General features: G+C 34.6%; 2 protein-coding genes across 23 annotated transcripts in view; one reads left to right on the top strand and one right to left on the bottom strand.

The window, feature by feature from the left end:
• Positions 1 to 13,043, top strand: part of PPFIA2 (PTPRF interacting protein alpha 2) — a 497,171-nt gene extending 484,128 nt beyond the window's left edge. For 15 of the 17 annotated variants that reach the window (XM_032170842.2, XM_058424778.1, XM_058424790.1 and 12 more), the window contains 5 exons: positions 4,152 to 4,327; positions 5,218 to 5,286; positions 8,823 to 8,982; positions 10,174 to 10,265; positions 12,561 to 12,850. In XM_032170842.2, coding sequence (XP_032026733.1) covers positions 4,152 to 4,327; positions 5,218 to 5,286; positions 8,823 to 8,982; positions 10,174 to 10,232 — 464 coding nt within the window. In that variant the 3' untranslated portion in view covers positions 10,233 to 10,265; positions 12,561 to 12,850. Of the gene's footprint in view, positions 1 to 4,151; positions 4,328 to 5,217; positions 5,287 to 8,822; positions 8,983 to 10,173; positions 10,266 to 12,560 lie in introns of all 17 variants that reach the window. The other 2 variants (XM_058424785.1, XM_032170845.2) reach the window with 2 other exon arrangements.
• The window catches only part of ACSS3 (acyl-CoA synthetase short chain family member 3), a 357,152-nt gene that overhangs the window by 47,779 nt on the left and 295,130 nt on the right, over positions 1 to 14,243 (bottom strand). The window lies entirely within an intron of this gene.

Raw genomic sequence — 14,243 nt, 5'->3', positions numbered from 1 at the left:
ATTAGAATAAGTAATTCAGGCAGTTGGAAATGATCATAAAGATAATAAAAAAATGCACACATGATGGAGGAGAACTGAAAAATGTATGGGTAAATGTCATAATAATAGTAAAAATAATATCTGCAGGGCTTAAATTTTACATAGAATTAAAATACATAACTATAATGCAAAAGGCCGGAAGGGAATAAGTGAAATTAAATTGTTTGAAAATCTTTGCATTATCTAGAAAATAATAAAAGGAATAAGTTATAGTAGACTCTAATAAGAACAAATATTATAAGCTTTAAGTGTCACTACTAAAATAATAATATAAAGTGTAAATATAAAAAGCTAATAGAGGGCCGGGCATAGTGGCTCATGCCTATAATCTCAGCACTTTGGCAGACCAAGGCAGGTGGATCACCTGAGGTCAGGAGATGAGACCAGCCTGACTAACATGATAAAACCTCATCTCTAGCAAAAATACAAAATTAGCCAGGTGTGGTGGTGCATGCCTGTAGTCCCAGCTACTTGGGAGGCTGAGGCAGGAGAATCGCTTGAATCTTGGAGGCAGAGGTTGCAGTGAGCAGAGATCATGCCATTGCACTCCAGCCTGGGCAACAAGAGTGAGAGTCAGTCTAAAAAAAAGAAAAAGGAAATAAAGAAAGAAAGAGAGAGAGATAGAGGGAAGGAAGGAAGGAAGGAAGGAAGGAAAAAAGAAAGAAAAAAAAGAAAGAAAGGAAAGAAAGAAAGAAAAGGAAGGAAAGAAAGCTAATGGAGTGGTAGAATAAAATAAGAAAATAATAAGAGGCAAGAAAGAGAGAAAAGGAACAAAGAACAGATAGGACAAATAGAAAGATGGTAGAATTCAACACAAATATCAAAGTAATAATATTAAATGGGCAATAACTAACTACTTTAGGGACAGATTAAAAAACAATGATATGCTGTACACAATGGACACACTTTCAATATAAGAACATAGAAAACTTATTAGTTAAGGAGATATACATGCAAATATTAATCAAAGCTACTGTGATTCTTCTAATATCAGAATATAAACTTTAAGGCAGGAAACATACTAGAAATAAGTTGGCTATTTTCAAATAATAGAAAGAAAGATATAGCAAATTAGTATACATCTAATATGTAGATTTAAAATATGGAAAGTCAAAACTGACAAACCTTAAAAGGAGCAGACATGGGCCGGGCGCGGTGGCTCACGCTTGTAATCCCAGCACTTTGGGAGGCCGAGGCGGGCGGATCACGAGGTCAGGAGATCGAGATCATAGCTACTCGGAGAGGCTGAGGCAGGAGAATGGCGTGAACCTGGGAGGCGGAGCTTGCAGTGAGCCGAGACCGGGCCACTGCACTCCAGCCTGGGTGACAGAAAAAAAAAAAAAAAAAAAAAAAAAAAAAGTAGCAGACATTTTCAGTTCATAATGGGTGTTACTGATTAAAACTACAATGAGACACCCCATGTATTAGTTTGTCGGGGCTGCTGTATCAAAGTACCACAGATTGTGTGTCTTAAACAACAGAAATGTGTTGTCTCACAGTTCTACACACTAGAAGTTCCAGACCAAGGTGTTAGCAGAGGCAGTTCCTACTGAAAACAATCTGCTATTTGCTTTGCCCCTGGCTTCTGGTGATTTGCTGGCAATCTTTGATGTTCTTTGGCATATAGGAACATCACCATGATCCCTGCCTTCATCGTCACATAGTGCTCTCCATGTGTGCATGTCTATTTCCAAATTTTGCCATTCAAGAATGATAACAGTCTCATTGAATTAGGGCCCACTCGATTGACTCATTTTAATTGATCATTTCTATAAAGACCTGATATCCAAGTAAGGTTACATTCTTAGGTACTGGAAGTTAAGGCTTCTACATGAATTTTGGGGAACACAATTCAACCCATAATACCACACACCTACCATAATGGCTAAAAAAAGTAAGACAAAACAAAAACAAAAATGAGAAATACAAAGCATTGGTAAAGATGAAGATCTTCAGACATTAATAATGCATGGTTAAATTGTGAGAGTGGAATTTGCTTAGCAATATCTGCTAACAAGTAAACACATAACAATTCTATTCCTTGTTATTCTACTGCAACATGTAAATATACAAAACAAAATACATGTATAACAATATTCAAAGCAGCACTATTTATTTTTTTTTTATTTCAATAGGTTTTTGGGGAACAGGTGGTGTTAGGTTACATGAACAAGTTCTTTACTGGTGATTTTTCTGACATTTTGGTCCACTCATCACCCAAGCGTGTACCCTGTACCCGATGTGTTGTTTTTTATCCCTTGCCATCCCCCACCGTTTCCCCCTCAAAGCAACACTATTCTTAATAACCCAAAGTAGAATCTACTCACATGTCCATCTACAGTAGAATGGATACATTGCGGCATAATCATGCAATGGGAAGCTAGATAGCAATGATCATGAACACGCCACTGCTATTTGCTAAAGCATAGATAAATTCCATATTGAATGAAAGGCAGACAAAAAAGTACATATTGTGTGATTTTATGTATGAAAAGCTAAAAAAAATTAAATCAGGCAAGGCGATTCTGTAATGAAAGTAGTCAGAATATTGGTTACTGTTAGGTGAGAATGGTGCCTGAGAAGGTGCATGAGGGGACCTCTGTGGGTCTGTGCTATCACTTTATTGCTTCAAAGTTATACACAAGAACATCTAAGTTGTTATAAATGAGTAAAATAAGATAAATAAGGATTTTCAAAGACTCATCAAAATAGTTATTTAAAACATGCTTTTCAAAGGCTTATTGAAACAGTTATTTAAAACGGTTAAAGTTGAAGAATATTTCCTGAAAGACTTTTATACTTTTTCTGAAAAAGCTAGGCACTTCATTAGAAAGAAAAACACGGACAGGAAAACTTACTTTTACTCTAATAGTAATTATAGTTTCCTTTCCCTTTCTATGGGTAGTAAAAATGTTTTAATTTTTTTCTCATATCCCCTTAAGTTTCTTAAAATTCTTTCTTTTCTATGGACAGTTTTAGTCCTTCGGACTATTTTACTGATTTTTATATAGCATTCTGCCAACTTTTAATGGGAAGATATTGAAGAAAATAAATGATAAAACATAATTTGATGTTTTTATCTAAAAAAAAGAAACATGACAGTTTCCTCTGAATGTTTTATTTATTTATTTATTTATTTATTTATTTATTTAGAGATGGAGTCTCGCTCTGTCGCCCAGGCTGGAGTACAGTGGCGCAATCTCGGCTCACTGCACGCTCTGCCTCCCAGGTTCACGCCATTCTCCTCTCTCAGCCTCCCAAGTAGCTGGGACCACAGGCGCCCGCCACCTCGCCTGGCTAATTTTTTGTATTTTTTTTTAGTAGAGACGGGGTTTCACCATGTTAGCCAGGATGGTCTGGATCTCCTGACCTCGTGATCCGCCCGCCTCGGCCTCCCAAAGTGCTGGGATTACAGGCGTGAGCCACCACGCCCGTCCGAAAGTTTTATTTTTATAAAATAAAAATCAAAGAAATTTTTTCCTCAATAGAATACTACTTTCAATAGAGCGGGAACAATTTTTGACATTTGACTGAGTGCTTAAATTTTGCATTAGCAAGTGATTGGGAAAAATGCATTGAAATATAATAGTAAGGTAAGTATCCATCTGTTGATGCCTTATATTATTTTACCGTTCTGTTCTTATATATTACTTCAGGTGAAAAAAATCTTCTAGTCTATATGCCAATGTTTAGGTAGTGGTTAATAAACACTTCTGATGAAAGACAGTATTACAATCTCGTCTGCTGTTTACTGAAGAGGTGTGTATCAAGACACAAATAAGACATGTCTCCCTCTGATGGTAAAAATATTGAACTTCAGACAGACACCTAGGGCTCTAGTATGAAACCAAGAAACACAGACACCGTGTTCTACGCGACTGAAGTGCTGTCATTTTAGCTATAACACTCTGAAGAAGAACAACTTTTTAAATAGAGACTCGAAAAGATTAATTATTAAAACAGTAACTACACACAAATGAAGGGAGCCAGATGCATTAGAGTGTGGATTCATCAGCATAAATGTGACCTGGCCAGATACCCATGGCTCATTTCAGCCAGTGGTTCTACTATGCAAAATACTGCATCCTAAAATGATGCATCTCTTTTCCTAGACGTGTTGGTGTGGAGCAACGACCGAGTTATTCGCTGGATACAAGCAATTGGACTTCGAGAATATGCAAATAATATACTTGAGAGCGGGGTGCATGGCTCACTTATAGCCCTGGATGAAAACTTTGACTACAGCAGCTTAGCTTTATTATTACAGATTCCAACACAAAACACCCAGGCAAGTCACTTTTTGCTGTAGTCTCAATGTGTTCTGGTTTATATAATGATAAACTAAACTTATAGAAAAAAATTGGCTGTGTATTTATGATTGTTAATGAAAGTTAACTCAATGTTTGAAATATGTCCCTGGGGTTTTAATTTCAGGCTAGTGGATTTCTATCCCAAAAATATCATACAATTAAACAAGAAAGGGATTTCGAAGTTATGTGGCCCAATCTCCCACCTGAGTGCCAGAGTCCAGTAAATGAAATCCCTGACAGATGATGGCCATCAGTCTCTGCCTCTCTGAGAGGCAGTCATTTCTATTTACATGTATGAATTATACAGACTCTTAGCATTGGATATGCCAGTGATTCCCAAAACTGGATAATGATTTGAATCAGTATAGTTCCTTATGAATAAAAAATAAAACCTCCAACCCACATCATAGTCCTAAGACATCAGTTATCAAGAGATAGGGCATAGGAATCTTTATTATCAAAACTTTCCTCAAATGATAATCGTTAGCCAGGTTTGAGAACTACCTACATAGATTCGATAAAAATTTGGCAGTCCAGTTTCACTTTTTGTTTTTACATATTTCAGAGATTAAACAAAATACTCAATTGAAATAAAGTAACGAAGTGAGACCAAACCTCTTGACCTAAGACGTTTATGCAAGACTGTCTCTCTACTGTTCAGGGAAAAAAAAAAAAAAAAAAAAAAAAGCCCTGTATATTTTTTTTGTAGTCAAAATTTACAATGGCTAATAACAGACATGGAGGGCTAAAAACTTCAAAACCATAAATAAAATATGGTTTATAACACATTATTGGATAAATATAAGCTACATGATTTTTAAAATAAAATATGATTTCAGTGATGGTAACTGTAATTTGACATCAACAGGCAAGGCAGATTCTTGAAAGGGAATACAATAACCTCTTGGCCCTGGGAACTGAAAGGCGACTGGATGAAGTAAGTCCACCTGTTATTCAAAACAGAGCTGAGAGAGTAAAAGAAAAATGATAGAACATCTTTGTTTTTAAGGAATAGTGCTTGGAAATTAATCAAATGACTGTTCTATGGTTAGAATCAATAATTTTCTCCAGGTTTGTTGTTAAATATTCAATCTTATTACTTAATTTTGGAAAGAGCTATATTAATTCATAAATATTATCATTTCAGCAGGTAGAGATACTAAACAGTAATTTACAAAACTTTTTTATGAGTTGTGACTGCAAAATGTTGGGCAACATTATTTTAAAAAATTAGAAAAAAGTTAAAACACTAATGTTAATAAATTCAGCTTTTTAATGAAGAGTGCATGTATTTCTTAAATATCAGTATATCTTGCCAGGATATTTTAGAAAATTAAAATGAGGATAAAACTTGCTTCAATAAATGGAAAGCTTTTTATTATTTTATATATCGATACTGAGTTTTCCTTCCAAACAGATTAATAACATTTTAACAGTCATAGAATTTGAAAGCTATATTGAGTATAAGAATCGCTATGTAATATATGCATATTGAGTTATTTGGAAAATAATAAACATGTAAGTAGCCTCCCGAGATGAATTAATACAAGGGATATCAGCAAATGCTGTAGACTGTAGACATTTTAATAGTCTTTCTGAGTTTTTCTACAGGGTCTTTCTGGAAGAAGTAGGAAGGAAACCTGAGCATGAAATAGGAAATAAAGAGATGCATAATTCTGTGTTGCAAAGTACAGGTGTTCCTTGCTACAAAGACAAGCTGATTAAAATTATTTTGTGAAGAACTCAGCAAATTCAAATATGGACCAACCATTCTATATTCAAATAGGCAGGACAGATAATCTTGGTATTATAAAATCCACTCTGTCCTTTATGGTGGAGAGTATAGAGAGATAAGTTTTACAGTCTTGAACTCAGCTAACTTCTGATAAATTCACGCTCTTATTCAATCAGCATAATGATTAATATTTTTAAAAGCCTAGTCTTATAAGTTGCATGACAGTCTTTTTAATCCTTACTAGAAATTATTGATTCAAAAAGGTAGTCTTATAAACTCATACATCTTAAAATACAATTATTTTTACTTAAAAGTTGCAAAAATTCTAATAAAAAATTATTGAAGAGTTGTCATATTGCTACATTCTCTTAGGAGCTGTCCAGGTGTGGGGTAGCTTCTTAATAGTAATGAACTAGAAGAAAGCTCTATTGAGCCAATTAAATGAGATGCGACTCTTTGTCTTTAAACTATGCTGCTGCTTTTTCTTATTTTTAAAAGCACAAAATATAATTTTGTCATTTAAACCCTCTAGTCTCTTTTGTTCAATTGTATTTTTTTTAGCGTGAGCAAAAATAGCCAACTTACTTAGAACAGTAGTGGACTTGTTTCTGAGGTGTTGCTGATCACATTCAGATTCCACTGAAATAATCTGAGAGGTGTCAACAAGCTTATACAGACTTTGACCCCAATTAAAAGAATTAACCCTATGTCACAAAAGCTTTTCCCCATGATGTTGTTGTTTATAGTTCTGTTAACTTTCTGCAGTAACAATATGTTGAAAGAACAGAAGTCAAGAATCATAATACAAACGCTCAACTCTAAAAACTGGCGCTTTTTTTTTTTTTTTTTTGACAGAGTTTCGCTCTTGTTGCCCAGGCTGGAGTGCAATGGTGTGATCTCGGCTCACTGCAACCTCCGTCTCCTGGGTTCCAGCGATTCTCCCACCTGAGCCTCCCAAGTAGTTGGGATTACAGGCATGCGCCACCACACCCATCTAATTTTGTATTTTTAGTAGAGAGGGTTTCTCCATGTTGGTCAGGCTGGTCTTGAACTCCTGACCTCAGTTGATCCGCCCACCTCAGCCTCCCAAAATGCTGGGATTACAGGCATCAGCCACCATGCCTGGCCAAAACTGGCTTATTTTTAAGCCCCTAGCTACGACACTGTAAGGAGTTGTGTAGCTCTACAGTGTAACATAGTGTTTTATAAAACTGAAGACTATTTATGCTTAATGCAAAAACTTCTCCAAGAATCAAGAAGTCGTAGAGGCTGCAACTGTGAAATTCTGTTTCTTTTCTACATTTACACACATTTGGAGATCTGGGGCAATGAAAAACACAGCAGTTGAGAAGAGTAGCAGACATCTCTTAATGTGCAAAATGGCTACCACACTGAAACAAAATGTAGATTTTAATGATAAGGATTGAAACAGTGGATATATGTTATTATACAAAAATGATTTTATTTTTCCCTATTGACTTTAAATGTCCCTTAACTAATATAGCAGTCTACAAAGACTACCTTATAGAATTATTCACTATAACATAGCACAAATTACTATGTTGAGTGAATGTAGACTTATTATTCCAAATGCCAGAATGAAATCAAATGAGATATTAAGATACACAACATATACTTGGCTATAACTTCATGGCATAGATAGTCCTTCCCTAGGTAATAAACAGTGAGATGAGAAGACAAGACCTATGTGGAATGATTCATATTTTCCTTAGAATTACACACAGAATATTCATTAACTGCTGAATTATATATTGCTACTTGCCAATTTGGAGGAAAATAATTGTGTCTGTAAAAGTACTTTGTGTATACAAAAAGAAGGAAGAGATTATTTCATTAAGGCATAACAAAATTAGCAACCAGAATTAAAATGTAATCACTATGCTACATTCTAAAATGTGGATTCACCCTAGGATCTGTCCAAGTAGAGACACTAGCCTATGTGGGGTATGATGTTGCTTCCTGATGGTAATCAACTAGAGAAAAAGTCTACTGGGCCAATTAAATGGGATGTGACTCTCTGCCTCTGTGTATATTAAAATACACATTATTAAAATGTAACCAGGGTAACATTATGCTTTCAGTGGTACCCAAAGACCACATGTACTTATTGAAAGGATGGTGTCCAGGCTACACAGATTTTTCACCAAATTGCAAGTTAATTCTGTGTCTCCTAAAACTTCACAAATCACATATTTAGAGTTTCCTGTACAGATATTATAATAGGCTACAGTATCTCATATTAGCTATGCCATCTCAAATATAGATTTCCCCAAAATGAATACCTACATTGTTTTTGTGTACATAGAAGTAATTTCATTCAAGTGTCTGAGTTAAATGTAGTCTACTCAACAACTGATTAACTTAAGTATATCATCTCATTCCATAAAACCAGTAGGCATAAAGTGGAACAATGTATATCCAATATTTATTTTGGAAAACATTGGTGGCTTATTTTAAGCTTTCAAGGATATTTACTGTATAGATGTCAGACCTTAAATTTGAAATTGTATGAAAAGTTTTATTTAAAAATTTATATGTCAAATCTCCTATAGTCTTGTTTTGGAATCATAGAACTATCTCGATAAAGCATGATTCCATATGTATACCTGACAGACTAAATGTAAATAATCTATGTTACATGTTTCTAAGCACACAGCTTTAAGCACACAGACTAGTTTACTTGTTTTCTTAACATCACATTATAACTGTACTGGCAGAGTGATGACAAGAACTTCAGACGTGGATCAACCTGGAGAAGGCAGTTTCCTCCTCGTGAAGTACATGGAATCAGCATGATGCCTGGGTCCTCAGAAACATTACCAGCTGGATTTAGGTTAACCACAACCTCTGGGCAGTCAAGAAAAATGACAACAGATGGTACAGTAGTTTTGCATTGCTGCTTATAAAGCAAAAGGCTTGTTTAGCCAAAGCTAGTATAATTCTCTGACCTTGCTTTCTGGAATTATTTTCTTGAGTTGGTTTGCTCTGCTTGAAATTTACTTTGCTCTCATCACAAACCAGACTCCTTTTTACACTGCTATTGCATGAACTCATGGCACTTTATTCACATTTTCAAAATAATTTATAACATCCTAAAAAGAACAATTTGGCTAATGTCCACCTCTAGGAGGAACAATAAACATATGCAGGATTTGTGTTTCTTTAGTCTTCTATTCCCAAAATTAACAATTTGTTTAAGTTAGAGGTTGGACTTGGACTAAAGATCCATAGTAAATGGAAAGTAACTCCACTATCTCCCTACATGTTTAAATACTGCGAGTTCTGTATGTCATCTTAGAAATTCACTCATCAGATATTTTTCCGTCTAACCAAAGCAGAAGCCCTTAAATAAACAAGCCATGAACATGAGAAGAGAATTAAAGAAACACAAAACACAGTAATTTCCCAATTACTATTTCCTTCTGTGGACATTAGACGTAAGCTATCTAATTTACAAAAGAAAAGTCATTCCAGAGGAGTGACAACTTTGAAATAGTAGTCACAAAATTATTTCTGTTTGGGAGGCATTAAAGAAAAATAGTCCCACGCTATTTGTTAAGATAATCACCTAGCATCATTATTTCTTTTCAAGGTCATAGTTATTATAACTCAAATTTAGTTCCAGCATAAACTGTGATCTTGATCTACATTTCTTACAACTTGTTAATACGGTGGAACATGTCAGCGAAATTCGTGAGGAATTTAACATCATTACAATTAGTGTAGAAGTTCTTCAATACTTGGAGAGGAAAAAAAATCCACTATAATGAGTTCTCTAAGATCAATCTCCGTATCAAAATCAGAAGCACCCTGGGGAGCTGCTCTTGTTACAGATTTCATCTAAGGAGGGAATACATAACAACTCAAAAGCTCAGGTCAATTACATTGGGATGAATTTTCATTAGGAACTTGATCTAGAGAAGAGGAATGTGAGTGGCTTATATCTGAGAGAAAGAAGGTCTACTAATATGTTCAGAATCCCTGTATGCAGGGAAAATAAATCTTTCTCATCTAAAATCTTGTACTCAATCATCCAAGTCCCTCTAAAGCCCTTTTCTCCATTTGCAGTTGCTTCATCAAGACTGCAGAGGTTAGACAACTCCACTGTTCGCACATACTCATGTTGACAAGCCACTCAAAGGAGGCAGCACTGACCTGCTGTGAGTAGTTTCCCTTTGGCTGACAAAAAAAAAAAAGACAAAAAAATGGAACCTACATAGATTAATAAATATACACTATACTCTTTGGTATGCCCTAGCAGTAGAGAAGTGAGATAACCCTTTTGAATTGCTTCAGGGGAAAAAGAAATCTTTGTATTGTAACACTTAGTCTAGCATTTCCTGTCACCATCTGTCTCCTATGGTTTAAGGTCGGCCTGTTGGAGGCCTATCACTGTATTATTACACATCATGGGTTGCCACTACACAGTTTTCTACTTTTTAGTACCATTTCCTATTGAGTAACTTAGCATTTTATTGATAATAATTCAGCACTTTAAAAAATCCTATATCTTTTTAAGTGTATATTTTATATAAGGAAGCCAAGGTAACGGATGGGGATTTAAGCAAGTTCAGAGAGTCAAATAGCAACAGACAGGAAAATGATTTAGAGATGGTTTCATATGAAAAAGTAGAAACTTACCGAGGCAGGTGGATCACTTCAGGTCAGGAGTTAGAGACCAGCCTGGCCAACATGGTGAAACCTCGTCTCTACTAAAAATACAAAAAGTAGCCAGGCATGGTGTTGCACTCCCATAATCCCAGCTACTTGGGAGGCTGAGGCAAGAGAGTCACTTGAACCTGGGAGGCAGAAGTTGCAGTGAGCGGAGATTGTGCCACTGCACTCAAGCTTGGGTGACAGAGCATGACTCCGTCTTAAAATAAATCAATAAATAAATAGTAGAAACTGTGAAAAATTCAAACATTTATTACATTGTTTCTTATCAATCTGATTTACACTTGCTAAAAACAAATATAAATTTTAAGTATTTAAGACTTATAGGAACAAAATAAAATTACTTTATAAGAATGGAGGATAGGACCAGCACAAAACCTTCCTATGTAACCATAAATACCAAGCATTTGATTTTAAGGAAATACCAATTAATGAAAGCTGCTTTAAAATCCATATAAAAATGAGGTTTTATTGAAAAACAGTCTTAATAGTAAAATTGTGGTTTCCTAGATTTACAAATGTCAAATGTTCATAATTTTTTTCAACCTAAAACTATGCTTTACCAAAATATTTAACCACTTTCGATGAATCAATGTTTTGGAAAAATACTTTTTAAGAGCGATATTTAGAACAAAATGTGTGCACAGGGATAAGAGAAACCAGTTATAGACAGAGGAACAGCTCGCCTTGTGCTGTTTTTCATTGCCTTGAACTAAAAGCTCCACAGAATTTATTGTTGGTCTTTTGGGCTTAAGATGGGAGCAGATATGCTGCCTTATTTGGATCACTATTTGAAGCTGATAAAATAAAAAGCATCCCGATAAGAGATTTAATTTCATAATGTACAACCTTTACATTAAAATTTTAATTATGGTATATAATTTGGCATCTAATTAGACATGATTTAAAGTGTATAATAATTTGGCTAATTAAGAGGTCTCCCAAAATACTGTTTATAATAGATTCTACACATAGCATTATAATTTCTTCAGGAAATGAACACTTCACTAATTTACAAATGACTATTTAATATGTTCAATAGTGCTTGCTTCTTAGCTCTTAAGTGATGGGTAGAGTTACTCTATTTGCAATCTGTTTTTTGTGCATGACATTCTAGTTCATATTTCCTAGTTTTTACCATTAATTGGGATAACAGTATTCATTTACAATAATTCAATCTAGGACAACCATTTTTTGTTTTGGTGAAACAATAACACTTTTGTTATTAAAATAATCCAGAGCATACTACTTGCTGTTTCTTTTGTGTCAGTAATAGCAATTGTGAGCTTTTTCTAAGTACATTATGGCTGAAAAGAATCAGCAAAGCCATACTACTGACACAAACGTTTAAAATAGGTGACTTATTATCATTATGTTTTTGTAACAAATAAAGGTATTTTTAAGAACTCTAAAATATATGAACTAGAATATAAATCTACATTATGAAATAGGTCAATTCAACCCAATTTATTAATTAATTAGCAAGTTGTAAATTTTTCAGAAGGCATGCTAACATTTTGCATAACTACCTTTGTTTACATTACTGCCATGTTTTCCACAAAGTTGAGCAAATTCTATTTGTTAAGCTCCCCTGCACCAAATTGGAGAAAAGCAAATGTTAATTACATACAGCTGTTGGCTACATCCTAGCTGATTTCCTTCTCGTGATATTTTAGGACAGGAGTAAGCAGGCTGCATGGAGGTACACCACAGAGGAGTAGAATGAGATTTCCCAGTCTGGGACTTTTCAGTGAACTAATGCTATCCATTGTATATTTTAGATGGCGTCTTTTCAGTCTACTCTACCTAAAGTGCACTATCATCTAAGAAGACTAGCAGTGAAAACCTTTGTGAAAACTGAATTCTAAGGAAATAATGATGTCATGACTTATTAAAAGCTGAAAAATGTGATTTTTGGGGGGAGTCAGACATTACATTTGATTAGTTTACTACAATTGTAATAAAATGCTTAAGTCATTTGAATAATAAACATCATCTACATCATAAACTCTGTACAACAGATGCTTTTATGAAATGAAGCCAGTTGTTTTTCATGTTTTATTGTAATATACTAGGCATTTATGTATTACTGTGCATTTCTTTTTAAATGTGTAAGTCTTATGTAAATGGATATAAATATGATTTTTTAAAAAATAAAATATATGGTTCACGGAGTCTCGAGTGCAAACATTTGACAATTCCAAGTACTGTTTGTATTTTACCATTCCACCATTTTTACAGTTTTTGAATTGTTAATAGTCAAATCAATACGTTTCCTTGAAGCATGTCTCATGCTTCAACGTGTTTCTCCTTCAAGTCAAGTCTGTCAGTACTTAAAGCTGAACAACCTGCCTCTGATCATGTAAAAAAGAATGATTTAACCTGGAACCGGAGCCAAAAATAGAGCTTTAAAGGCAATCAGGGATGTCCTATATCTTTAGAAATAGCACTGTGATGGCTCGATCTCCTTTTCAATACAAAACAAAGCCAAGCTGTTTACAAGGGTCAAAAGCAATTATTTAAAAATTTATATTAAAAAACCATAATCTTCTCTTGTTACCTGTGGACCAAGAGAAAAAAAACAAACTTCTTTACTAAGAACCACATGTTCATTCAATTATCTTGAACTGCCAGCCAGTACTGGACAGTGAATGTCAACCACCGCAGAGTCTGGGGCTCATTTCCACTAGAGAAAACAAAACCCAAGATACCTTTCCCTTTTGTCAATGTAACAGGGCATTAGCCAGACTCACGTCTAATGTTATAAGCTTTTAGCCGAGATGGCCTTGTTGCGACTTCCCTGAAGTCAGTTTTATCAGAGGAAATAAATGAAAGACAGAATGATTAACATATATAGTGTATAAAAGTATAGAAGAGTAATCTCTTCCCTGTGGCTTTATTTGGTGGTGTTACTGTTGTTTATTCTTTGTTTATATGGGAGATTCAAAGTAAAGCCTATTTAATAATACCATTTATCTAACTGCTGATTTTCTGCTGCTTGATCTTATTAAGCGCAAGACCTGTCATTAGTAATTTCTTTTCTGTATTTTAATTTGCTATGTTTGCACGTACATTACATTTGTTTTGATGTCTATTTTTATTTAACAGATTCAGTCAAAAGGTAATGATAACAGAAACCCTTTCCATTGTCAATAAAAAAAAAATAATTCCAGTTCTCTGTTTAAGCTTTGTTTTCTAGTCACATAAGGCTCGACAATTTACTATCAGGAAATGTGTTTTTTGGGTGACCCAAATATTTAGCTTCAAAATTGAATCTGCCACAAGAGGGAGATCTAAACTTGCTTATGGGAGTGATCTTAAATTTTTCTAAAAATGTGGCCTGAGTAGGAACAATGAGTAGGAGCTTTCTAAGCTCATCTAAACACGGGCATCTTGATTCATAGAAATGAAATAGAATATAGGAACTACGACATTATAATGCCATAACTAGATTTGTATCTACT

Source organism: Hylobates moloch, unplaced genomic scaffold (assembly GCF_009828535.3).
Source record: "Hylobates moloch isolate HMO894 unplaced genomic scaffold, HMol_V3 SCAFFOLD_12, whole genome shotgun sequence".
Lineage (NCBI taxonomy): Eukaryota > Metazoa > Chordata > Mammalia > Primates > Hylobatidae > Hylobates > Hylobates moloch.
The sequence above is the reverse complement of the archived record's forward strand: the minus strand, read 5'-3'. Positions and strand labels throughout refer to the sequence as shown.